The 26,962-nt window shown below is 41.7% G+C and overlaps 4 protein-coding genes across 4 annotated transcripts in view; 2 read left to right on the top strand and 2 right to left on the bottom strand.

Annotated features, from left to right (window-relative positions):
- The first annotated feature begins 91 nt into the window (after positions 1–91).
- tmem101 (transmembrane protein 101) lies at positions 92–3,715 on the top strand. Its single transcript, XM_088323316.1, has 4 exons — positions 92–333; positions 1,660–1,840; positions 1,906–2,052; positions 3,317–3,715. Exons 1-4 carry the CDS (start codon positions 203–205, stop codon positions 3,623–3,625), a joined length of 768 nt encoding a protein of 255 aa, XP_088179442.1. The 5' UTR covers positions 92–202; the 3' UTR covers positions 3,626–3,715.
- Positions 3,716–4,860: 1,145 nt separating this feature from the next.
- lsm12b (LSM12 homolog b) lies at positions 4,861–12,373 on the bottom strand. The gene is made up of 5 exons (XM_088323317.1): positions 12,205–12,373; positions 9,591–9,724; positions 7,037–7,146; positions 6,842–6,968; positions 4,861–5,470 (listed from the first exon to the last, which is right to left on the bottom strand). The coding sequence occupies exons 1-5, from the start codon at positions 12,329–12,331 to the stop codon at positions 5,378–5,380; spliced, it is 591 nt and encodes a 196-aa protein (XP_088179443.1). The 5' UTR covers positions 12,332–12,373; the 3' UTR covers positions 4,861–5,377.
- A 192-nt stretch (positions 12,374–12,565) lies between these two features.
- On the top strand, positions 12,566–20,398 carry g6pc3 (glucose-6-phosphatase catalytic subunit 3). The gene is made up of 6 exons (XM_088323315.1): positions 12,566–12,875; positions 15,446–15,540; positions 15,610–15,700; positions 17,148–17,266; positions 17,330–17,471; positions 19,918–20,398. Exons 1-6 carry the CDS (start codon positions 12,658–12,660, stop codon positions 20,255–20,257), a joined length of 1,005 nt encoding a protein of 334 aa, XP_088179441.1. The 5' UTR covers positions 12,566–12,657; the 3' UTR covers positions 20,258–20,398.
- Positions 20,399–21,352: 954 nt separating this feature from the next.
- tanc2b (tetratricopeptide repeat, ankyrin repeat and coiled-coil containing 2b) overlaps positions 21,353–26,962 on the bottom strand; it is a 102,388-nt gene continuing 96,778 nt past the window's right edge. Inside the window, exons 26-29 of the mRNA XM_088322938.1 lie at positions 26,740–26,831; positions 25,241–25,387; positions 25,071–25,171; positions 21,353–25,000 (exon numbers count right to left, since the gene is read on the bottom strand). Coding sequence (XP_088179064.1) covers positions 23,002–25,000; positions 25,071–25,171; positions 25,241–25,387; positions 26,740–26,831 — 2,339 coding nt within the window. The 3' untranslated portion in view covers positions 21,353–23,001. The remainder of the gene's footprint in view (positions 25,001–25,070; positions 25,172–25,240; positions 25,388–26,739; positions 26,832–26,962) is intronic.

Below are 26,962 nucleotides of genomic sequence, written 5' to 3'. Positions count from 1 at the left end.
ACCCTTCTTTCAACACTTCCGGTATCCATTCATTTTTCCAACCAATAGAAAGATGTCTTTTCCTCGCGCTGAATGATTTTTTTCAAAATAAAACACTAGGTCCAGTCTTCTCGGATACTTTTTGATGTAGAAAGCGAAATATACTTTTACTTTAACCTGATGTAGTCCAACGTGGCGCGGATGTCGTATCCGGCTAGCAAATATGGCGGCACCGAATCAGAAGCAGCTGATGAGGGGTTTAAGCCAGTTGGGCGCTTTTATTTTGACCCGGTTCGGGTTCTGGAACTGTTTCTGTATGTTAATGTTGTTTGCTGAGCGAGCTGACTCCAAAAGGTAAAAAAACAAAAAAATATTTGACTCTGTGAAGGGTTTTTGTTGGGATGAGATTAGCAACGAAGCTAAAACTAAGATGTTTCAGTACTTATTGTAATGAAATGCTGTAGTCGTATTTTTTTAATTAACAAAAAATACTTTTTCTTTTAACTGAGGAAAACGAAAAAAAAAACGTTTGGAGTTCGCCATTTGGGAAGCTTATCTTGCGGTTTGTGCTGTTTTGGTAGACCGACACGCCCTCGAGACTGGCTTGTCCTATAATTACGTCGTTTTCTATTTTTACGTTAAAAATAAATAAAAAAACATTACCAAGACTAGTAAATATCATAATCTTAACAATTTAAAAGATATAAATGGATTGTGTAGAGAAAAACCCCCAATGTAAATCGTTAAAATGTTAGAAAAAAATAAACAATGCATCATACGCCCATCTCTTGAGTTTTATGTTGCGTCTGAAACTTTTTATTAAATTATAAATTCATTATTAAAAGTGTTTAATGCAGATAAACATAAAACGTCTGTCTTTCATTCAAATAAACCAAACTCTCATTTTATTTGCATTTAAAAAACTGCTAAATCAGATAATTTCCACAATTTAAAAATTGTTCTAAGGGATGGGCAGGACACCTGTATGATGTGGCAGGGGTAAACCAGTGAAATCTCTCAGGCCCTGCTATTGAATAGAAGAGTGTGTTATGTCATCCTGACCCGAGTGACATGGCCGCTTTCTTGTGTCCCGTTTCTTCTGGAGGGATGAAAACATGACCAAATTGGGTGCCGAGGTGTTCTTGTAACTTGTTTGGGTGTTCGGGCATTTGGGTTGGCCATGGTCCAAACATTTTTGCGTGGGTTTTTTGCTACCTTTTCCCCTTTTTTCATTTTCTTATGTGTTTGTCTTGGTGTCGGTCATCCCTCTTGAGGGATATGACCAGGATGAATGGAGATTCATATATTATATATATGATAGAGAGAGAGATAAAAGGAATATATTTTTAAAAATATATATTTTAAAGATTTTTTTCCATATAATTTAACATTGACCAAGACTATGTATGAAGAATATAGCGAAATATGCTATTTCTTGTAAAATGAATGGATTAAAAAAAAAAAAAACTTATTTCAATATTTATGATATTTAAAATGTAATTATTTATTCCTCCCCGTAGCATCATAGTTTACACGCTATCCTATTAGAATGTGGAAACCTACAGAGGTCTGGTTGCTTTTAGTTAGAGCAAACAGTCGTTTTCATCAGTGTAATTTGGAAGGTTAAGTTACTTATCTCATCTGTGTGATTTTAAAAAGTTGTTATTTATTCCTCCCCAGAAAGCCAGACATTCAGGTGCCATATCTGTATGTGGATATGGGGGCAGCGGTCCTGTGCGCTAGCTTCATGTCGTTTGGTGTTAAGCGGCGCTGGTTCGCCTTTGCTGCCGCCGTCCAGCTGGCGCTCAGCACGTACGCGTCCTACCTGGGCGGGCAGGTGCACTATGGCGAGTGGCTCAAGGTGAGCACCTTGACGAACATCTTACAGAAAAAAAGCAGGAATAACCCCACCCTCTCCCTGCATAGGTACGCATGTATTCCAGGGCGCTAGCTATCGTCGGGGGCTTCCTGGTTCTGGCTAGCGGTGCAGGCGAGGTGTACCGGCAGAAGGCGCGCAGTAGGTCCTTGCAGTCCACTGGGCAGATCTTCCTTGGGGTCTACTTGGTTTGCATGGTAAGGGGGAAGCCTCATTTAATGGGAAAAACTCCTCCGGTCTCAACCAGGTTTCACACAGGCCAATCAGTTTACGTTTGTGATCACGAATAAGATCATTAACAAGTAAAGCTTTAGGAACAATTGATCTTATATTTAACAGACCAAATTTCAGCTGTGTTGATCTTTTAACGTAGCTGGTTTGTATAAATCGCCACAAGATGTCGCCGTTCGGCCATGTTGCGTATCAGGCGTCGGTTGACAGGAGATTTAGCAACAAAACCATCATCATCATGTCCCTCACTGCCGTTTCCAAAATCAGTTTTACAGTCCCGCCGATGTACTGCCTGTTTGCGATCCCTACGCATAGTACCTTCTATACTTTAAAGTGGGGTGCGTTGTTTGATGTGTCCATAACGAGTTGAAAGTTACGGAAGTCTATTAAGTATGTTTTAATAATGCCCAATTGAGTTCAAAGAGCCCCAATGCTGATCTGCTTTTGTCGGGGCAGATCAATCACTCCCCAAGAGAAAAATGAAACATAATGAGTCTATTCGAGCGCGTCTAAGAAATGCACGCCAGTCTTGCGTTCCTCTGCTGCCATCTCTTGGTTTTAAGTCATGATTGCAGTCTGTTTTCAAATACCACACCCCACCTTTAAGTATGTGTTAACAAAATAAAACAGACTTCAAAGAGCAGTCATGCTTTATTTTTCATTGCGCCCATCTGCTTTTGTCCTACTACTATCAGAGCAGTTTGGGGTGGAAAATTTGAGGTTTTAGGATTGGGGGCTGGGGGAGTGTTGGAGAGATGTCATGCTTATCCTTTCAGGTTTTTAATATTTCTTTTTGTCAGCAGAGTTTAAAACTTTTTTTAAAAGGCTTGCTTATTGTCAAGCCTAAACACCAACCCAAACCTGGAGTTTATTCAAGCACGTGTAAGAAAAGCAGCTTGGTTGGATCCCTTAAGTACTAGGGTCATTGGGGCACTATTTTCCTGGGGTGTGTCTTGGGAAAAAAAAAAGCCTGGTGGCATCCATCTTGCACACAAATCATGAACAGTCTGCCATCATGACCTAAAGCCAGATGGCGGCAGGGTAACGAACTTTTCAAACACCGCACCCCACCTTCAAGGTGCTGGGTTTGATGCCCAGTCAAGCAAACTAAACTACATTTCAGTTTGTTCACTTACTTTGTGACCATGTTTGAAACAAATATGAAGCCACTCAGCTGGTTTTACATTCGCAGCAGCTCAAATTTGTTCATGCGTGTTACTTTTCACACAGGTGTATTCGCTGCAGCACAGCAAGGAAGACCGCCTGGCTTACCTGAATCACCTCCCGGGAGGCGAGTTGGCGCTGGCTCTGCTATCGGCTGTAACGGGTGCGCTAGCTTTAGCCTTCCTGACGGGGCGCTATGTGCGCACGGCGGCGCAGGTGCTAGCCACGGCACTGCCGCTAGCGGTGTTGCTCATCGACGGCAACCTGGGCTACTGGCACAGCACTCGCAAGGTGGAGTTCTGGAACCAGATGAAGCTCATCGGCCACAACGTGGGACTCTTCGGCGCCGCGCTCATCCTGGCCACGGACGCTTAAATTAGGGAATATTTCAAACTATTGTTGTAAATATGTCTTTTTATACATTGTTTTGTCATTAAAAGTCATGCAGGTTCTCTGCGTGTATTATATTGTGACTCACAGTGCATCCCCCCCTACACTATCTAAATGTTTTTTTACGGTTTCCTTTTCTAGCCCCTCATACTAGCCAATTAGCTGCAGGTTAAGGTTCATTAATACAGCTTTGACTCACAGGCTTATACTTCTAAATTATGTGGCATAATTTGGGAGAATATGACATGTTTGACCAATATCATACTACAACGGAAGCCTAAATGAGGATTTTGCAATGTTAGCTTGTCCTGAGGTTGCTTTTAGCACTAACAATTACCTTCAACAACCAAGCCTAAGATTTAGGTATCTTCCATTTGTTTTACAGTTTCTTTAGCCACTCATGTCAGCGTCCACTCTGACTTCTTCAAATGCACTTTGTTCTGCTTCATTCTAAGCTACAACTGTAAGATACAATTTTCCCTGAGAATATTTTTATTCCCCAAATATTAGCTACGTACACCTGCTAAGAAAAATATCAAAGTTTATAAAAAAAAATAGGGAATATAAGATTTTACCCATTTGGCAAATTATCTTAAAATAGTAAGATTAAATTGAACTTTTTTTACCCAATACAATTGTTATGCCTGATTATCAGGGTTGGGTAGGGTTACTTTAACTTGATTACTTTCAAATACTTTTGGATTACTCCAATACCAAATATGCTGATAAAAGACAAAAGAAACTAAATATGAATAAAATTATGACTCACAACACGTGGTAAGCCTTCTCTCCTGGCTTTGAGCTCCGGCAAAACTAACATAAAATGCGACAGAAACAAAATGAAAATAAATCCAAACAGCTTGCCAACATCATTTTTTCCGATCCATGTATTCCGTTACTCCCCAAGCCTGCACAAAATGTAGTCATTTTATTCATATTTAGTTTTTTTTGTCTTTTATTAGCATATTTGGTATTGGAGTAATCCAAAAGTAATCAAGTTAAAGTAACCCTACCCAACCCTGCTGATTATTAAAAACATTTAAATCAGCTAAATATTTAGTTATTTGAAGATTGATCTCAGCAAAAGAAAAAAAATAATAAACTTTGATTCAATTACACTTAATAAAAAATAAATAAAGACTGCAACAAAAACAACGCTTTTGTAGGAGGGGGAAAAAAGCGAAAAGAAAATCCATTCTCCCCATAAAGCGTTCGAAATGTACAGTCAGAATTTTTGTTGTGTTTATTTTAGAAAATGTCCTTTAAAGTGTGGCGTTTCAAGTCACATTTTTTTAAAATACAGAAAATACACAGTCGAACATGGGAGACGGCTGGAAAACATACAAAAAAAAAAAAGATGACAGAAAATAAAGCCAACTTTCTGACTGCGCTAGTTTTTGTCTTTTGGGAAATGGAACTGAAGGCCAAGAGAGGGAGAAAGAAGGGAGGATGGGGAGGGTGGGCTGGCTTCAAGTTAGTTAAGGAAACTATGGCGGCTTCATGATTAAATTATTCTTTATAAAGTCTAATTTAAGATTTCATCTTTCCTCTCTTTTCTCTTTTCATTAAATGGTCATTTTTTTTCTTCTTTTTTTTTTTTTAAATCATCTTCACGATCCAGAAAGGAACCCGGGCGCGCCGCCTGGCTCGGGATGCCGACTCGGTCTGGCGGGAATTGCGACGTTCCCCGCCACGGGATCCCGCCCCCTCCCCACGGCCTGTCCCGCGGCGGCGCCCTCAAGATGATAAAGTGGAGTCCTTCTGTGTTTGCTGTGCTTGTGAACGCTGCACGGACTTCTGACTTTCCACGTCTCTAAAATGTTTCTCCACCTGTGCAGGGGTGGGGCAGAAGGGGGCAAGGGCTCACGTCACCATGGCGACAACAACTTGGTGAGAAATACGGTACACCCCCGGGATACGCAATGAAACCTGAGGTGGGGGTCGCAAAGTGAAATTTGACGGATGGAAACCAAGGCTAATTAGCTAATGTGTTAATGGCCCCAAATCAAAAACATTAAAATAACAATCGTATAGTTGCCACTTAGTCATGAAAATTGGCGCAGGAGATGTTTTGATACATAAACATTGATGTGTATCATCTTGGCTGAATTTAGCCTAAAGTCTCTTGCATGAGAGCAAGTTAAACGTAATCGGGATCAATAACTGGTGAGTTATCTAAAGCCAGAGTGCTCCTTACCAGGCTAACAACTAGGCAAGAATTTTTTCGCATGGCCTATTATCAATATATAATCCTTGCACCAAGACATTTCATACTGCGCAATTGAGTTGTAGCATGCACCTGTCCCCTTGAGGGCTTCATAGGAAAATGCCATACAAACTAATGCCAGCTGCCATTAATCACGAGGGAAGAAATGCAATGAGAGCAGTATTGGCATAATTTTTAAGCAGATTTGAAGAGAAACGTGGCACCAATTTCCAACACTTACAAGTACTTCACCCAAAAGTCATGCACTTTAAGCCTTTAGGTCGGTGGTTCGCGCCCCGGCCGAGTCATTCCTAAGACTTAAAAAGTGGTCGGCGGCGCCCTCTGTTGGCTGCGGCTGCATCGGCTCGCTACAACGGGTCAGGTGCAATCGACATTTCGTTCTGTGTACATTGTTACACAGAATGACAATACAAGGAAATTATTATTGTTATTATTATTATTATTAATTTATTTATTATCTATTGAAATTAATCTGGTTATAAATCAAATATAAAATGAAATATAACATGTATACGTAGGTGTCTGCACTCAATGTATATTTATTCCTAAACACTTGAGAAAAAATGGATATGTCTACATTTATCTTTTTTTTCACAATATTCTCAATGGTTATGTTTTTGCTTCTCCCTTTAGCATCAATGCAAGCATTGGGACATAAAGCAAATAATCACGGCAGAAAAATACAGCATTGCAATCTCGCTAAAACTTTATGACGTACACTAGTGGTAGAAGTTCAGCAAATGAGACATCAGCATTTTAATGATGTCCTGAGAAAAAAATAGTTTTTGCATTGCGAGTAAGATGCTGTAAAGGGGGAATAAAAAAAAAAAAAAAAAAAAACACTCATTCCCCACAGTAAAGTGAAATCATCGCAAGGCGGGGTTGCTGTATCCCGGGGGTCTACCGTAATTCAAATGAGCTTTTACATGTAAAGCTGCGTTTTTATAAAGAACGATAAAAAGGAGCGTACTTACTATTTTGCGTACGTGACTTAAAGCGCTTCCCTCTTTGCCTTTGCAGTTGTCCACCTGGTAAGGCGGCGAGATGACGACGTCGTCCATCACGATGATGTTCTTCTCCTGCCATTTACACTCTTTGATGCTGCGGACAAGCCAGACTGGCCGCGTGAGACAGAAATTCAAAAAGAGGGCGAAAAAAGCGGCGCTTACGTTTTGTGAATGGTCTGGAATAGCTGTTGGCCCTCAACAGACACCCCAGCGCTGATTGCATAGGCTTGGGACAGCTTGTCCTCCTTTTCTGTCTTTGCGCGATTGGCAAGCTGCAGACAAACATACACACACAAAGCGCTAAGCTATATTAGCATGCATAGCCACAACATAAATAAAAGTACAACGAGCTGCTTCAATTTGCAGAAAGCATGTTAGCTTTTAAATCGAACTAGCAAAGCGGGGATATTAGTTTTTCAATTATTTGTTTTTTATACTTCAGGATGGGCGAGGAGCATCTATTGATACCAAGCCCTACTTGTAGGAATTGAAGGCATTTGTGGCTCACATCTCCCAATCAAGATATTTTTTTTATTTTGCTGTATGTCTTACTAAAAAACGTTTTTTTACTATCTAAAAAAAAGTATATATGCACAGATCGTTTCATATGCTGGATTTTATGGACTATAAGGCTCAGCTAAAAACCCCACAATGGCCAGAAATTTGTGCCTTATATACTGGAAAACAGTATATACAATTGGACATGCATAGTTACAATTACTAACTGTTTTGCCCTTGATAAACAGTGGTTTTCCATTGCCTCTTGTGAACATTTCCTTTTTTGGACAATAATTGTCTGCAAGTATGAAATATGAAGATTTTGGTTTCTGGTCGTGTTTTCTACAAAAAATGTATTCTTGTTTAAATTGTTAGCATGTCTAAGCCTAGAATGTTTCTGTATAGTTAGCAAGCTAACAGAACTTTTTTGTACAAGATTTTTAGTTTTACGGCAACCAGATAAAGGGTAATGGTTGAGGCCATTGTCCTGATAAACATCCAGTCTGGTTATTCAGGACATTGTTGACTAGCTGGCGAAAAAAGGGATACTTTGGAGTTGAGGCAGCACATTAAACATTTATGAATTATCTTCAATGGTGAAACCAGATGTCATGTCAATTTATGTCGTCATCTAAAAAACATTATTCCAATTCAATTTAAGTGTATTGTTTTGTATACACAGTAATATATGTGAAAAATATATCACTCAATTATTGGGAGGGGGGCTGCCTTATCGTGTAGAGATTTTGGCAAATTGGTCTTTTGCACAAAATTTGTTTTTAAATCAAAACTACTGGCATTGTGGGTACTAAATATCAAACTACTGAAAAATATTGCCGAATGTCTTGGTAATATATTTCAAAAAAAGATAATACTATTTCAGTAAAAAAAGATCGATACCAACGACCGATAAAATGTTCACTTGTTCCAGTGTCTGCCTGGAAAATTAGTAGTATCAAAACCTTCATTTACCATTAACACTCAATTTTTACTTTACTATACTTTTAAATTGTATTTTTTATTTAGTAAAATACATTTTAATAGATATATTTAAAGAACAGTCAAATATCGACAATCTAAAAACATTGCATCAATGAATCACATACAAATTATATTTAGATAAAGACAAATAACATTTTTACCAAAATATATTTCAAAAATAACTTACTTTCTTGCTAAGCAATTTAAAATTGTCCTGCCTGGTTCACTGACAGAAATAGGAGGGGTAATAAAACATTTTTTGGAGGGTGCAGGCCCTTAAGGATAATCGGACTTCCAAAACAGACTCCATGCTACCAATAGATTGCCGCATTTTCCCGACTTCAAGGCGCACATAAAATGTTTATATTTTCTTTCAATTGCGCAGGGCACCCTATCGTGCAGTGCCCTCCGTGTCTCATGTAAACTGGAAGAATCAAGGTTGGGAGACTGGGGGGTCACAGGTTCGAGCATTGGCCGGGTCATATCCAAGACTTGCAACATTTTTGGGAGAAATTTTTATATTTTTGTGAGATTGTTGACAATTCCAACCAAATCCGACTTGTATGTGATCTCCTGTGACTTGAGTTATTCTTGAAGCTTTCCACTTGTGCAGAAGGACACGTGAAGCCACACGCAATGCATTGTTGGCGGCAGTATTCATGGATGCTAACACCGTTGCGTCTCTAGCAATTTGAAGGGTATTTTGCTACCAGAGGTTGAACCAGAGTAATACCTTTAATATCTTAACTACGCTTTTCATAAACGCAAGGGCACATCATTTGCAAAATAAAATTGCATTGCAAGAGCACTGAACTTATGCATGAACTTTCCAAGCGCCCGATGTTTCCGGTGTCGTGATCACAGGACTTCGGTCACTCGAGGGTTGCCCACACATTTTCAATCGCGAGATAGCGGAAGCAACACGAGGAGGTGGCGACTCCTTGTCTACAAGGATCTAAATCAAAGCCATTCCTACCATCCAGTGGTGATTTAATCATACCCAAATCATTTTTAGAGGCTTGATACCAACTGATCAGTAACTTCAAAGCCTATCGAATAGTTTTAAAAAAAAAATAGAATAAGAGCAAAAAACACATTTTTATTTGTTGGCACTCGGGGAGAATGCTTTTGATAGCGTTTAAGTAATGGCACTAAATGAGTTTGGATTAAATATGAAAACAGTTTTTTTCCCACCAAAGGACATCTATAAGACAGAAAAATGGATTTCCATTCTGACCTTGCTGACGTTGAGCGATGCGAGAGGAGGCGGAGTCTCAGTGCGGTCAGTGATGATGTCCACTTCGGAAACGTAAGCTAAATTGATCAGGACGACGTCGCTGAGGTTGGGCTTGCCGCTGGAGGAAGCGCATTCTAGTGGACGTAGAAGTCAAGGAGCGCCACTACGTCACTTTAATGCCTGGCAATCAACTTGGTACCAAAAACATCACACAGAAGAAACTCTGGCATAGTTGTGCAGAAGAATATTCAAATTGAATTCAAAGTGTTCCTTAAAAATATTAAGAAAAATCCGGCCAATTGCTGCAGATCCCAAAGAGCTCTTTGTAAACATCTCCCTCCTTCAACACAGCCAATTCAATGACCACGATCCTCCTCAGCTGCAGGTGTTTTAGAGGAGGGAGACGCCGAAACTGGGACTAGGGTTCTCAACATACTTAATTTAGTACCCAAAACACATAAAGAAGATTTTATAAAGTGATCGCCTTCTCCCAGCACAGCTGATTATATGGGCAGGATCATCATCACTTGCATGTGTTTGGGAGGACGGAAACACCAAAAAGCACGAAGGTTTTCTAAATACTTAATATAGAGCCCAAAAACCTATTTCCAAAAGGTGATCTCCCTCATCCACCACAACAGTTGCAATGACCAGCATCCTAATCACTTGCAGCAGTTCTAGAGCAAGGAAACACAGAAAATGGGACCAGGGTTCTCTACATAATGTAGTGCCAAAACACTTTACCTTTCGGGTAAGAAATAACTACCTACACAAGGTATTTTGACCATGGAATGTCGATACCTTTGCGGTATTCTAACTTTTGTCATTTCCGATTTTTTTCCCCCACCTCCAACCCAAAGTGTTTGGGGGGGACCTAAGCCACGTAAATATGTATAATTTATTTATTTTTAAATGCCCTCAGTGGAGTGTTTATGCTCTTTCATTGATAACTCCTCAAAAATACCAAATATGAAACAATACATCCAAAGGGTTAAACATTTTCAAAAGTGATCTCACTGAACCAATACAGCATATTAAATGCCCAGGATCCCCATCACCTCAAGCTGTTCTGGAAGAGGGAGACACTAAAAACAACCATGTCCTCCACAAATGTAGTGTCCAAAACACCTAAAGAAACATTTCCAAAGGTGATCTCCCTCCACAAACAGAACTTATTCAATGACCAGGATCTTACCAGCTCAGTAGCCTAGATGGTAGTGTGCCCGCTTTGAGACTGGGAGGTCGCTGGTTCGCGCCTCAACCGAGACATACCTAATTGGTATAATGGCGGCGCCCTCTGGCTGCGGCTGCATCGACTCGCTACAACGGATCAGGTGTATCAACATTTCGTTCTGTGTACATTGTTACAAAGAATGACAATACAAAGGAAATTATTATCATTATTATTATTATTATTAATCCACTGCAGCTGTTCTGGAGGAGGGAGACACTTAAAACAGCACCATGGTTCTCTAGATCTTTAGAAGCTATATCGATTTAAGAAATACTTATGAGGGAAATGTTTGATTTTGATGATTTTGTTCTTTTTAAATTGGTGAATATTTAATGATAATAAGTTAAATTGAGAGTTAATTAAAAACGATTTACTGGCAAGTCATCAATTAGGGTTTTGAGTGAAGCTCAACAGCAAGTGTTAGATCCACGAATGGTCCAATTATGACTTGATTATGACTAGTTTGAGACAATTGCGGAAAAGTTACAGCCAAAGGAAAACAACGAAACATTTTCTTTCGAGGAGATTTTATAGTTTCTGTTTGAAACGTTTGTTGTCCAACAACTGTGACCTTCAGTGTGTGCAATGCGATCATCGTCAGATGAGTTAATGCTTTCGATTTTGGATTTAAAGGACGCTCGAAAGCAAAAGTAAATTCGCATATTAAAACAGGATAGAGTGAATTAAAAATGGATAATGTGCACATAGTTGCAGGATCACACTCAGGGCTGCAGGGTGCTAGCAGCTAAACGAAAGACACCAATTTTATGGTTTCCGCTGTTATCTTTTTTGTTGAAAAATAAAAATAAGACGAGAAGTGAGCGAAGATTGACAGACTTAAAGGACCTCGCACATCTCCACTGAGATCTTGACCGCTCCTAAGCTAGTTAGCTACCCTGCTAGCATGCTAACATGCCCCTCGTTGCGGCAAGGAGGGGAAGAGTGGGAGGCGTGCGAGGACCCCGCAACTCCTGAACACGCCTCGGTTTCGAACACAAACGACTAAGAAAGGGTACCAAGTCGCCAGAAACCGAACTACAAGTTCGGCTAGCCTGCTAGCTAGCGCTCCCCTTTGCGCACACAGCCATGATGCCCGTTGCCAGATAGTGATCCGCGCCGAGCACTGGCAACACAATGAGCGGATTCAAAACACATCCACTCCCCGGAGTGGTCGCGCGGGTGGATTTTAGTGTATCACGGGCGGCCACACGTGGGGCCACAACCGGGGGACTGTTTCAAAAACGCACTGAAGCGTCGTGGGTTCAATTACGCATGCACGGAACACTATTTGACACATTTTCGGCGAGCCGACAGGCCCTCAGAGCGGGGCCCCGGCTAGCCGGCCAAGAGCCCCCCGTCTTTCAAAGAAAAAAAGGATACTCAGAGTCAACATCTTGGACTGGTAGTCGAAGGCGACCACCTCCCCCTGCAGTCGCTGCCCCAAGCAGGTGAGGCAAGAGACATGGCTCCCGACGCTGAAATACTCCCCCGGTCCAGGAGCCGCCATCTTCTCCGCCAGCAAACCGGAGCGCGTGCCTTACGTAGCGCGGCGTGATGACGTAGGCAGGGCGTGCAGCGTGACGTCACCGAGGCATCCCCGAACTCCGCGGAACAAAAATATGAAATGTGTTGTGACGTCATATGCTGTCACATCACTCCTCAAAAGCTCTTTGTAAAGACTCATAAACTCATAAAACGCCACCGTGATGAAAAGCGTGACGTTTCACTTGGGGGGGAGGGGGCAGCTACAGCGACCTCTAGTGGACGTAAAGCGCATGCGCAGCTGCTTTCTCGACAGCATTCATTCATCGGAACCGGCGTAAGACGCAAGTGATGGATTCGTTGCACGAAACCGGAATTCGGATGGCCGAAATCCTCCAAGACAGGACAAAAAGTATAGAGTTATTCTGGCAGATGGTCTCCGACGCCAGTGGACCGAAGGCGGCCTTTTTATTTGTTTTTCCGTGCGCCTACCACTTCTCTCGGAGGACCGGTGTGGCCGTTCTGTGGGTGGCGGCGATGACCGAGTGGATGAATTTGGTGCTTAAAAGGTATTTAAAATACCTGACATCCTCATCCGACAGCTCCCCTTATTAATGATTGCATTTCCCCTCATTAAGGAAAAAGGAACCTTACAAACACAACGCGGCACCTATTTACTCACAGCAAGATAGACGACATGGAATAAAAGCAATCAACAAGTTGATTTTATTTACCAACTCACACAAACAATTCTTGCAGCATTTTCTTAGTTTTTCCCTCAAACTAAAACGACCGGTTTACAGCCTAAATAGGCAAGGCGAGATCCCCCCAACAACAAAAAACAAGGTAAAGAATTCCCATACAAGAATTGGTATATTGCGTACACAATAAAAATGATAAAAACTGTATAAAATACGGGGAAAACTTATAAGTTGACATGTATGTATTTTACGCATTTATTCTGTAATTCATATTAAAAAGTAAAGGAAGTCTTTAAGAATGTGTTGTTGTAGTTACTAAAATCTAATCTTTCTCAGAATAAAAAGATAATTTGCTCAAAACAGGTTTATTAACAAAGTATCAGAGTATTTATATATATATATATATATATATATATATATATATATATATATATATATATATATATATATATATATATCCATTATCTGCACCCCTTATCGTCAGTAGGGTCGCAGGGGTGCTGGAGCCCATCCTAGCCATCCTCTGCCGGTCGCAGGGGCACACAGGGACAGACCATTTGCTCGCTCATTCACACCTAGGGACAATTTTGACCGGCCAATTAACCTGACATGCATGTTTTTGGAATGTGGGAGGAAAACCGGAGTGCCCGAAAGCAAACTTCACACATGAGGTTTGATCTCATGACCTCAGAACTGTGCCACACACGCTTCATGGCAAAGGCTGTGAATACTTATGTAAATGTGATTTCTTAGTTTCCCCATTTTTAGTAAATTTTAAAAAAGTAAAAACATTTTTTTTCACATTGTCATAATGGAGTATTCTGTGTAGAATTTTGAGATAAGAGATTAAATTAATACAATTTGGAATGAGGCTGTAACATAACAAAGTGTGGAAAAAGTGAAGCGCTGTGAATACTTTCCGGATGCACTGTATATATATATATATATATATATATATATATATATATATATATATATATATATATATACATATATATGTATGTACACACACACACACACGCACACACAATTTCTGAGTTTTTTGAGTTATCGATGAAAAAGCATAAATAAAGACCAAAATGAAAAAAAATTAAAAAGGTAAGAAAAACAAACAAACAGTAGGAGTAATAAAAAAGGAAAAACAAGATGGAAAAAAAAGTAAAGAAAATAAAACGAGAAAAAAAGAGGTGAAATTCTAGGGGAAAAATAGAAAAACATAAAGAAAAACGTTATTTTTAAAAATGAGTAGAAGAAGCAGGGAAAACGTCCAGAAAAAGAGAAAGAAAAATGAGTTTTTTGGGGGCCTCTTTGATTAGTCTTTCCAAATATATCAAGTCAATCTTGTTGCCAACGTTGTCCTTCTACATACTGCTATTTTGAGCTGTTCCCATCTATGATCTAAGATCTTGTGTAATTGAGGTGCTATAAACTCACATTAATTCTGACATTTTGCACGCGCAGGTTCAATATGTCACTTTTGTTTACAAACACGTAAAGGGCTCTAGGTGCTCGGTAATAATTGAGTTCAATACGAAAGTCAAAAAAGGAAAAGGACTGTATATAAAAAAACTGCAGAAAAATGAGCCTAATTTGGATTCAATATTTCAATCGATTTCTAATCTATTGCTTTTTGTTTTACTTATTGTAATTTATATTTGTTTTGTATGTTTTTCAGTGTATTTGTGTCTAAATTGGTGAAAATATTTAAGTTTATTTCATTTTATCATTTAAACAGCACCGAGGAGTTAATATTTTGAATTTATATTTAATTTTGTTGCATTTTCAGGGATTTTGTGTTGTTCGACTTTAAATCTGTTCAGTGTTTAAAAAGCTATAATTGTTTTGTATTTTACAATTTTAATTTGTATTTGTGTTTTTCAGGGATCTCCTGTAGTCATGACTAAATCATTTGGTGCACGAGGTTTGATTATTATTGATAATATATAATTTAAAAAAAACCTGAGGAGCTGTTTGGGAGCCGAGCCAAAAGAGACGTTTTTCTAAATGGAGCTGTCCTCTTGGGTAGGAACAGTGGGGGGCGGTGACGCTTCACTTTTGACAACACCACAATGACAAGCCACCAAAGCACACGCGTCGGCGTAATTTTCACACACTTTTTAAAAATTATTCTTCATTTAACGCGTGGTCTATAGAGTCAGCCTGCCGAGAAATATGGCGACAATTTCAAGTATTTACAAGCACTTTGTCCAAAATTCTAGCACTTTTCAAACCTTGAATCTCAATGTTTAATTTCAAGCATTTCCAAGAATTCAAGCACCCGTACAAACCCTGTATTAAATTTATGACAGGATGCGGGCCAGTAAAAATGTGATGACGGACCGTAACTGGGCCCCAGGACGGATTTTGGACAGGTTTATTTGAGAAATTATTAATCATATCATATTTTTTGCCTCCCACCCTGAAATATTTTATCCTAGCGTTCTTTTCGGGGAAAGACCGTTCTGGTGGATCGGGGAATCCCAAGTGTCTGCAAAGGTCCAACAGTTTCCCAGCACGTGTGAAAATGGACCTGGTGAGAAGAAGACAATTGTCTGGGCAAGTGGCCTGTCTTGGTCTTAATTGTGGGTTTTTATTGACTCAGGTAGTCCATCAGGACACGCCATGATCACATCGGCTGTCTGGTGGGTGGTGGCCTTAACCTTACAGTCTTACCTGTATCGCCGGAATTGCAGGTGAGCCACTCAAATGAAATCCAATAAAATCACAATTTTTAATGTATATATATATATATATATATATATATATATATATATATATATATATATGTATATGTATGTATGTATGTATGTGGGTGTATAGCACTTCACCAAACAGCGAGGATTAGTGGCCAAATAATAGGCACTGTTCCTTTAAAGCAGGGGTCGGGAACCTTTTTGACCCAAAGAGCCATAAAAGCAAAAAATGTTTAAAACAGAAATTGAGAGAGCCACATCATATATTTTCAGACAAAATTGAAAAAACTGCCAAACACGCTCTCTAGACAAAAGCCTATTCTTCAGCACATTTTATTTCACTGCGTGTCATTTGATGATTTAATCAAATGTACTAAATGATAATAATGCCAAATCATGTGTCCCAAATCAATGTAAATATGCCATTTACAATTTGTCTTCCACCTTAATTTAAAAGTTTTGAGGCAATTTTTTTCCATGAAATTTGTTCTTAATAACGGTTTCAAAACAATGTGCATGCAAAGTTCCTTGTAAAAATGTCACAAATTATTGCAAACGATAAGCATATCGTCAGATTCACTTTCGGTGTAGACTGCACTGAGCGAGAGAGAGAGAAGGAAGTGCTTTGCGCTGTGTGATCTGCCTACCTGTACTGTTCACCCAATCAAAGTTGTTTGCCAGCGTTTTTATTTATCAGTTTAAATGGTTTCTTATCGAACTTCTGCATTAAGTTGCTTCGGCTTTATATGGACCAAAATCGGGATGAAATCTCTTGACTTTGGAACGCCACAGAGAGATGTGCAATACAGTAATCCCTCAGTTATCAAGGTTAATGGGGACCAAAACCACCCGCGAAAAGTGAAAATCCGCGAAGTAGCAACGCCCCTTCAAAAATGCTTCCAATTTTTTTTTTTAAATTATTCTATTTTATTATTTTTTTTTTTTTAGACCTGCAAAGCTCTGAACCCGCGAACATGGAACCACGAAGTAGCGACGCCCCTTCAAAAATGGTTAAAAAAAAATTTAAATAAATAAATATATACATATATATTTTTTTTAAAAATTATTTTATTTAATTGTTATTATTTTTTTAGACCTGCGAAGCTCTGAACCCGCGAACGAGGTGGAACCACGAAGTAGCGACGCCCCCTCAAAAATGCTTAAAAAAATAAAAAATAAAATATATATATATATATATATATATATATATATATATATATTTTTTTTTTTTAATTATTTTATTTTATTATTATTATTTTTTAGACCCGCGAAGCTCCGAACCCGCGAACGTGGAACCGCGAAGTAGCGAGGTCCCACTGTAGTTCCATTTTATTTCGGAGCCATATGTACTCATGAAAAGAGCCATATATGGCTCCCGAGCCATAGGTTCCTTACCCCTCCTTTAAAGGTACTTGAGTATGATTAGCACTTGAATTTTTATTCCCAGCATCCCTGTCACTTACATCCCTTACCTACTCTACTGGACCTTACTGGCACTGGTGGGCATGTCTAGGGTGTTTCTCTTAGCCCACTTCCCGCATCAGGTGGTGATGGGTACTTTAGCAGGCAAGTTGATTTTTTTTTTCTTTTATGAGTAATCCAAATATTGACTTGACTCAAATGTTCTAGGTTTCCTGCTAGGGAGGTACTTGAACTCCAAGGTGCCGGAACGACGCCCGTTCCGTTTTTTTGTGGACACGATGGCGTTGGTTCTGGGCAGCATGCTGGTGTTGAGCGCCTTGCAATGGCGGCTGGGGGTCGATATCACCTGGTGAGTGGTGCATTAAAAAATAAACTAAACCAGGGATGTCAAACTCATTTTAGCACAGGACCCACATGGTGGAGAGATTATTTTCACAGGGGTCGAATTCTTAGATTACAGAGAAAGAGAGAGAGAGTGAGAGAGAAATAAGAGAGAAAAAAAAAGAAAACAGAAAAATAGAAAGAAAAAAGAAAGATAGAGAAAATTAAAGAGAGAGAGAAAGAAAGAGGGAGAAAGATGGAAAGAAAGAAAAGTAGAGAGCAAGAGGTAGTGACAGGGAGGGAGAAATAAATAGCAAAAGGAAGAGAGAAAGAGTAAGAAAGAAAGGAAGAAAAATACAGTGAGAAAGAGAAGGGAAGAGAGAAACATAAAAAGAAAGAGTGAAAGAAAGAGTGAGAGTGAGAGAGAAGAGAGAAACAGAAAAAGAGAGGGAGGAATACAGAACAAAAAAGGAGAGAATTTCCTTATGCTGAGGTTTTGAGTTTTCCCACGCTCTCGTGCAGGTTTTAGATCAGGGGATGGTGTTTTAATAGTCTGTAAAGCCCTTTGATACTTCTTGTGACTAAGGGCTATACAAATAAACATGACTTGACTAGAAAGAGAAAGGAATAGGCAGAGAGTAAAACAGTTCAAGAAATTGCGAGAAAGAAAGTGATAGTGTCACGGTCGCCGTGGCGACCAGTCTGCCGCGCCCCCGAACTCAAGCTGTAGCAGATCAGCTGATTGCTGGGTTGTGAGTTTGGCGGGCGCTGGCTCATTACACATTCCCCGGTCTGTTATGCCTTGTCCTGTTTTAGTTTTAAACATTTTCCGTCTGTTATGCCCTGTCCTGTTGAGTTCGTGCCGGAGGAACTCTGTACCGTTCTGTTCTGAGTGTAAGAATGTTTTTGTTTGTCTTGTCCCTGAGTTTTGGACAACTTTTATTTTGTTAAATAAAACTTATGGATCGTCACGCAATTGAGTTCTCCCTTCCTGCCTCCGTTCTGGTCCGGTCACCCCTTCCGCTCCACCTCGCCTCGTGACAGATAGAGAGAAAGAGCAAAAGAGAAAGAAATACAGCTACTGTTGCTTTGTGAATGGCTTGTCCTGGCTTCGGTAACATCAAGCGGACATATTTAAAATTGCAGCTGTTGGCATTGTCTTGCGGGCCAGCTCAAACCCTTGGCAGCCCTGATTTGGCCCGCAGGCTTCATGTTTAACACCATGCAGTAAACCTTCATTCATGAATCTTTTCTGAGGTGAGGATCGCAACGTGAAATTGCAGTATAGCGAGGGTAGAAACCTATGTTAATTAGATAATACTTTCGGATAAAAACATAAATATAATAAAATAGTATATAGCAAGTGCCACTTATATGTAATATACGTATACAGGATTAAATAACATTATACCCTAATATACATGTGAAGGAAAAGTGAAATTTTATTTACTTTTGGTTAGACATGATGTGAGCTGGTACAGAAAAGTAGCGGGTGGATGCAGAGGGAGGAGAGAAGATGGCGGATTTAAATGGAAAACTGATTTTAAAACATCCACTTTGGAGGAATGACATGTACTCATAAGATGTTCTTGCTCTAATACCCTCCTTATTCTTAATAATGGTTCTTAAAAATTGTTTAGGGATCTCAAACTTGCGCCCTTTGCAAGCTCCGGGGGGGATGATAGTTCAAGGCCCTCGCCTTAATATGAAATTTTAATATAAGTGCACCTATTTGTTGATGTATTCTCATATTCAACCTTAATTATTTTTAGATCATGTTTTGTGTAGAAAATGTACTTAATTATATGTTTGCTCAATTATTTATTCAGTATTGACTATTGACTTTTTCATCCATAATTAGTACCGTTTATTTTTTAGAACTTTTATCAAGGAAAAAATGATATTAGAGAAAAGTGGACTGTTTTCACCAGGGATTTTCTTTTGTAAAGCCTAAATTGGCCCCACCTCATCCACACCCTCGCTGTGGTGGCCCCCCAAAAAATTGAGTTTGAGACCCTTGGTTTACATGGCTGTCTTTTTTTTTGCTTCTCCCTTTAGCATCACAACAAGCGTTCGACCCTTAGCGAATAAATACAGTAAACAAAACAAAAATACAGTATCGTATCAGCGACTCGGTAAATATTTTAAGGAGCACATGAGATTCTGAACTGAATGTAGCGAAAGGCATTGTGGGACGTAGTTCAGCCAATAGCGTATCGGGGTATTCATGATACAGTGACGCAAACCGATCGCAGGCTAGCATTTTATGTGACATTGACCAATAGCAAACACGTATCTTAGAGACGTTATAATTTTTTCGTTTTTGGGGCATGTCCAGAAATGTGCTGTTGACGTGGTATATTGGGGAAAATGTCGTGAAGATGGGTTTAAAAACAGCGTATTCCACATGTTAAGTGAAAATGTCTTTAAGTGGGGTTGCTATTTTCTGGGGGTTAATTTTCTCCATTTTGCAGGTCTTTGACACTGGCCAAGAAATGGTGCAGCCGACCCGACTGGGTCCGACCAGACATGGCCCCGTTCACCTCACTGGCCCGGGACTGCGGGGCCCTGCTAGGTCTGGGCTTGGCCTTGCACTGGGGACCCCGGGGGAAACCGATGGCCCGAGGGCCGAAGTTGGCCTCCCTGGGTCTGTCTTTAGGGGCGCTGTACGGCCTTTTCTGGGTCCCGGTGCCCAGCCAAGTGCCGGACGTGTTCTACGCGGGGTTTTTCTTCAGGTTCGCCCTGGTGCCGCTGATCGTGGCCACAGTGCAGGAACTGGTCCACACCATCACGCTCAAGATAAAGAGGAGCTAATCGAGTTTTTCCTTGAGAAATCACGATGCCTTATTGATTTTGCTGGAATTCCGGTGAAAATTTGTCTTTGTGTGAGACGCTATTTAAAGCTAATGTTGTAAAAAATACTTTGTTTCAATAAAATACTATTGATTCAAACAATTTCCCGCCATTTCCTTCTTTAACCACTCTTACCACACTTGCAAGAGTTAGCTTACTCCAGCTCCGACCAAATTTAGCAATTGGCTCTTTTCAGCCGCTCTGGGAGCATCCAGCTCATTCTGCCTTTTGTTGAGGCTGGTGGAGACACTATAGATTTTAAGTAGAAGCAAAAACACATGTACTATTTCATCAGGTTTGACTTTTTTTTTTTTTCAAGCATTTTAGAAGCTTCTACTTAGCTACTTAGTAAGCTACTCCCACCAACTCAGACCAACTCCAGTTAGTAGCTGTTTTCAGTCGCACCGGGTATATCCAACTCACTCGATCTTTTGTTGATGGTGGAGACACTCTAGATTTGAATTAGAAGCAAAAACACATGTACTATTTCATCACGTTTGACCTTTTTTCCACTGTTTCCTTTTTTAGCCTTTCATGCTAGCAACTTGGCTGCAAGATATAGCTTGCTGCTAGCAATTGTTGTTGGTTGCTCAGTGTAAATGAAGCTTATTTCATTCATCATTGTCACTTCCACAGTTCAGTCCGCTGTTTAATCAGAGGACTCCAGAGCTTTTTTCCCTTGTTTCCTTCTCCAGCCACGCATGTTAGCTACTTGGCTGTTAGCTATGGCTCGTGTAAATAGGCTTTCTTTCTCCTTCAGTCACTCGCCTTTGACAGCCAGAAACGCACTTTAGAAGCTGAAGTTAGCTACTCTAACCAACTCAGACCAACTCCAGTTAGTAGCTGTTTTCAGTCGCACCGGGTATATCTAACTCACTCGGTCTTTTGTTGTCAATTGCTTCCAAAGTAAGTAGTCTTCGAATGCACATGCTTCAGCTCCATTCTTAGCTACAACGACTTCTAGTATATTATGACACCCTTATTCTAAATCTTTGTTGTCATCACTTGTAAAAACACAATTTTGTCCGAAGGCAAAATAAAGGACTAAACGTGATATATCAGTAGGCAACCATTTATAAATATGTATCCCCTCTTAATACATTTTAATGTACAGGTTACAATCAAGTAGCATGAGATAAAAACACATTCTGCTATTTTTTTTAATATTTCTTTTTTCCATATATATCACAGCGATCTGAAAGCTCACATGTACAGACACGAGAACTCTGCTCGGCAGGCAAACACATTAATTGTAAAATCATAAAAGAAACCGGGGTTGGGGAGGTGGAATTCTTTAGGGGGCGCGCACCCCCACACCAGCTTTACATGTTTCTGATGGAGAATAGAACATGCACCAGACTATGTACAGCCAGCTAATACACACGCACGGATTTGAACCATACACCCTTCTATTTAACAGAAGTATAATACAGACGTCTCATTGAAGTGGGACGATGACGGAGCCGAGTGGAACCTCTGCAGATAGCAAAAAGTCTGGGTATTGTAACATTTTGTGAGGGAATTTTGCGGGCGTGCTTTGTGGGGTTGTTACGGAAAACCGGAAAAGATTTCAACATCCACATTCTCAATCTGCCGCGAGTGTGACGAAAAGTGTGGGTGATTTTAGATTTTGTTGGGAATATTGCAGAGGTGTAATCTGAGGAATTGCAATGAAATGTTTAAGTGTGAGCGTTAAATATCCATAAGAGTGATAAAATATCTGAAGAAGATTCGACATCTGAATTTGGCACATGTTAAACGAAAAATTGTGGGTGTTGAAATATTTTGCCAGGAAATTTAAGGGTCTGCTTTGGAGTTGCAATGGAAAGATTCAGCAGTAAAATGGTTAAGATCCAAAATCCATCTGCCGCAGTTGTAACGAAAAGTTTGGGTTTTTCGAGGAAATTTGTGGGTGTTCGCCACGTCATCGTGATAAAAATTTCAAAGGTTGAACTGGTTCACCAGAAAAGTGAGTGTTAAAACGGAAAAATCTCCACATTCCCAACTGCATGATTGGCAAAAGTGTGGGTGCTTCATTCCTAATTAGGAAAAGTGTGAATGTTAATATTTGTTTTCATTATTTAAAACTACAGGCTGCAAATTCTTTACATATTGCTGAACCTTTAAAAGGCGGTCCACGGGGGCGCTCGCATCTGATGAATGGTAGGCAAAAAAACTCCCAAATCTTGATGGCGTTTGTGTGGGTAAAGCAAAGATGCAAGGAAGGAGCATGTTTGAGCATTTGCTTACTTTTCGTCTTTCTAATCCGCCACCTGGGGGCTAGAACTAACAGCCGTGTGATAGAAAGGCAAATGTGGACCTGTTTGGCTAGTTTGTGGCACCTGCACCCCCCTTCACGAAAATCGTACGACTTGTAGCAACCTGCGCCCCCCCATGGACCAGCAGTGGGACGCCAAGGCAGCGGAACGATTCTCTGACAACTATGTACAATATATAACTTAATTATAAATACGCTCATTTGTTCTCTATTTGTAAGCCGTTTTGTAGTCTGCCGAGCAATGTACAGTATCGAACATATAGTACCGGATTACGTTGAATAGTCTACTTGGAGCACACCAGATCAAAGAGTTTGTGCAGTTTTTGGAAGAAGCCCAGTGGTCGTTGTCCAGGAGATGGTGATGTCACGATGTATCAGTCAAGACCTTTAAACCAATCTGGTTTCCAAAAAGTCGCCTTACGGATGGTCACACATTTGACTCCACGAAGGGTCTCTTTGGTTTGATGGGCGATGGGGGTCCTTGCGTGCGAGAGTCTCGGGAGAGTTGGCGGTACATGTTGTCCTGGTAGGCCTGTGCCACGGGCAGAGTCCTGGCGACCTTCACATCAGGGTAGGTGGGCACCTGGCTGACCCGCTCAAGGAGGTCCCCGCCCCCTCGAGAACCGTTGGCCAACTTGGGGGTCTGGGCGTAGTAGTCCTCCTCCAGCATATGACCGTTCTGCGCGTTGTTGGTCTTGTTGTAGTAGGCAATGTTCCCCAGCGAAGCTGGCGGGCTGTAGGCCGAGCCTTGCTGAACCAGCTGGCCAGGTGAGGTGGGGCTGATGGCAGAGTCCATGGAGGTCATGCCGCGGGACCGGGAAGGCTGGTGCAAGTACTGCTGAGCCCGGGCTGTCTTGTCTATGACGCCCATGAAAGGGGTGTTGCGTGAACGGGCGGGCTCATTTTGGTAGAGGCCACCGCCGCCTTGCGAGGGCGAGATGGGAGACATGTCATCACAGGAGCGCTCGTAGTTGGCCTGCAAGGGGATCTCCATCTGCTGCCGGAAGACTGGGGCCAAGTTTGAGGCGGGCCCGGCAGAGATGTTGTTACCAGACGGGGAGAACCGAAGGCCGACGCTCTGCGAGTGGATGAGGGGCCTCGGGGCGGTCACGTGGGGCTTGATCTCGGGAGTGTTGGCACTGACGGGGCGCCTGGCCAGGTGAGGGACCTCGGGAGAGCCCAGCTGGCAAGATGGCACGGCCCCGGGACGTTCCAGCACGTGCTCGGAGACCGGGTAGTAGGCGGCAGACTGACTGCGACTGATCTGGGGCGTCTGGCTGTAGCGGACGGGCGCCGGCCCCCCGCTGCCGGCACGGTAAGCAGAGGAGGGGCGCTGGGGGAGCTCGTCCTTCAGCAGGGCCGCCTCCATGACCCCTCCTCGGCCACCGTGCTGATAGAGGGCGCCGGAGCTGAGGCTGGCTTGCACCTGGGACATGGAGCGCCCGTCCAGGGAGGGCTGGTATACAAGTCGGCTGTCCACATCCACCGATCCGCCCTGATAGCGGCTGGCCAGGTAGCCGCTGTTGCCCATGGCACCGCCGGGCTGGTTGGTGCGCACAATTTGGGCGATAGAGGGCTGCAGGCGAAGACCTTGCGCTTGGTACTGCTGGGACGATAGCGAAGGTTGGGAGCTGAGCTGGAAGGAGCGCTGGCTACTCATCTTGGACAGCGGCGATTTGGGCCGGCCAGGGTTCTGCTCCGCCTGGTAGCGCACCGGCGAGCCCGACTGGGACCTGTACAGGGAGACGCTGTCCACTGGCGGACTGGATCTGAACTGGGCAGCCCGGCGCAAGGGGGATGGGGGTGGGCTCTGGCGCTCCATGGGGGGCGGGCTGAAGCGGTAGGAGGGCTGGTGCACAGGGGATGTGTGAGGCGGGCTGTGTCGGTAGTGTGAGTTGTGATGCGTCGGTGACAGGGAGGGCGGCGTGGTCTGGTAAGACCCACGTGTAGGGGAGGACATGGAGGATGAGGTAGGGAGATACTCATAAGGCTGCCCCATTGGAGATCCTCCAGCTAGGTAGATGTGGTCAGCATGGGTGGGGGACAATGGAGGGCTCTGGATGATGGGGAGACTTGTGGGATTAGTGAGGGACTCGGGCGGGGGCAGGCCCATGGACATAGCCTCTAGCTCCTGCTCTAGGTAGTCCTCGTCCTCAAAGAGATCCTGGACCGGCTCCATGTCCTCCAGACGGGGCTCCGGGGGAGGCGGAAGAGCCACAGGCAGAGGCAGGCACTCTTCATCCTCAGGGGGAGGCGTGGGAGGTGGAGAGGGAGGTGGCTCCAGCTCCAGGTCCGGAGGCTGGAGCTCACCCTGGCTCAGCTGGAGACACTCCTCCTCCACCCGCTGCAGGAGCCGTTGGATCTCTCGGTTGTTGGGACACTGCTTCACGGCTTCGTTCAGGTCCTCCAAGGCTTCGACAAACTGCCTGAAATAGCCACACGCAACGGGTTAGGTGGCATGGAGGTGGGTTCGGGGATCCTCCTCAAACTACATACCTGCTGCTACGTTTGGCCCGGGCCCTGGCGTAGTACGCCTCATAGGATTTGGGTTTCAGTTCCAGGGCTTTGGTGGCAAATTCCTCAGCCATTCCGAAGTCCTGGACACAAGACTGCAACAGTTAAAAACTGCTAGAGGAGGAAACACCTTGCGATTCACACCGACTCACGTTCATTTTCCGACGACATCGGGACAGGTTGAGGAAGAGCGAAACCTTGAGCTCCCGGAAGGTCTTGAGGTCCTCACTAAAGCCTTCGCGGGGGAACTTTTTCAGGGCGTATTGGTAGCGTTGCGCCGCCTCCTTCACCTTCCCTTTCTGTCAGGTAACAAAATCCACATTTCGATATTCTAAGCTCACCAGTTAGTACAAAACGAAACCAAAAAGGAAAAAAAAAGAATTAAAAAAAACAAAAAAACGTAACTGTAATATTTTTTGTTCGTCTCCCAAATATGTTTACATTTTTTTTTTGTTTCAAAACCCCAAAATTTTGATTATTAATCAGGGTTTGTACACCATTTTCTTGGCTAAATTTAAACACTTTTTAAGGACTTACAAGCCAATTTTTCTATTTCCCCGGTACCATTAAAGGAAAAATCCCGTGTGAATCATGTATTTTGCAGAGCCACAAATGTATCTCCGATTGAATCGTGCAATTATTAAGCTTGCATGTGCATTTATCAAGAAATATGATTTTTTTAAAATCTTCAGTAAATCACGAATATATCATCAGAAGAGTCACGGGGATGCTGGAGCCCATTCCAGCCATCTTCGGGCAGTGGGCAGGGGACATCCCGAACTGGTTGCCAGGCTGTCGCAGGGCACGCAGAGACAGACAACTCACTCGCTCATTCACACCTAGGGACAATTTGGACCGGCTAATTAACCTGACATGCATGTTTTGGGAATATGGGAAGATACCCTCGCAGGCACGGTAGATCATACGATCTCCTTACAGGAAGGCTGGTAGCTGGATTGAATCCCATTAACTTAGAACTGTGCTGCGGGCGTGCTAACCACTCAGCCGCCATACATACATACATACAAATATATATATATATATATATATATATATATATATATATATACACACACACATAACCATATATACCTATATACATAAACATAAATACGTATATAAATATACACAAATACATATACCTATATATACATACATTATACATACATATATACATACATTATACATACATATATATATATATATATATATATATATATATATATATATATATGTATCCATATATATATATATATATAAAATATATATATATATATATATATAAGTAACATATATATTCGTATACGTATACATTTGTACGCAGACTTGTTGAGAAACATGGCAACCATTTCAAGCATTTAAAAGCACTTCTCCCAAAATCCTTGAAAAAGCAACAAGTATTTTTAAGGATTTAAATCACTCGTACAAACCATGATTAATTCATGCATGTTATTATAATAATGAAAGTATATATATATATATATATATATATATATATATATATATATATATATAAAATATTTTTATATATATTATGCGATTCTAACTTACATTTTATACACTATAAGAATATGTTTGGTTTTATGACAAAACTAAAAGCAGTTTAAAAAAAGGTGACAATTACGGAACGAAATTTGGACTTTTTATTGACCTTGTAGAAGCCGTCTCCCTCCTCGATGAGCTTGCTGAGCAGGATTATCATGATGTCGGGTTTGGAGGTGGCCATGGCCCACGTGGCCGGACCTGCGGCACACATATGGGAGAGGAACAAGGGCAAAGTGAGGAACGGAGACGCATTGGGGAAAGAAGGAAAACGACACATGGAACACACGACGACACTATGGACAGGAAATGAACGTAACCCCCCCGGACAC

Source organism: Urocampus carinirostris, chromosome 19, assembly GCF_059441175.1.
Source record: "Urocampus carinirostris isolate Australia breed hairy pipefish chromosome 19, RoL_Ucar_1.0, whole genome shotgun sequence".
Classification (NCBI taxonomy): domain Eukaryota; kingdom Metazoa; phylum Chordata; class Actinopteri; order Syngnathiformes; family Syngnathidae; genus Urocampus; species Urocampus carinirostris.
The sequence above is the reverse complement of the archived record's forward strand: the minus strand, read 5'-3'. Positions and strand labels throughout refer to the sequence as shown.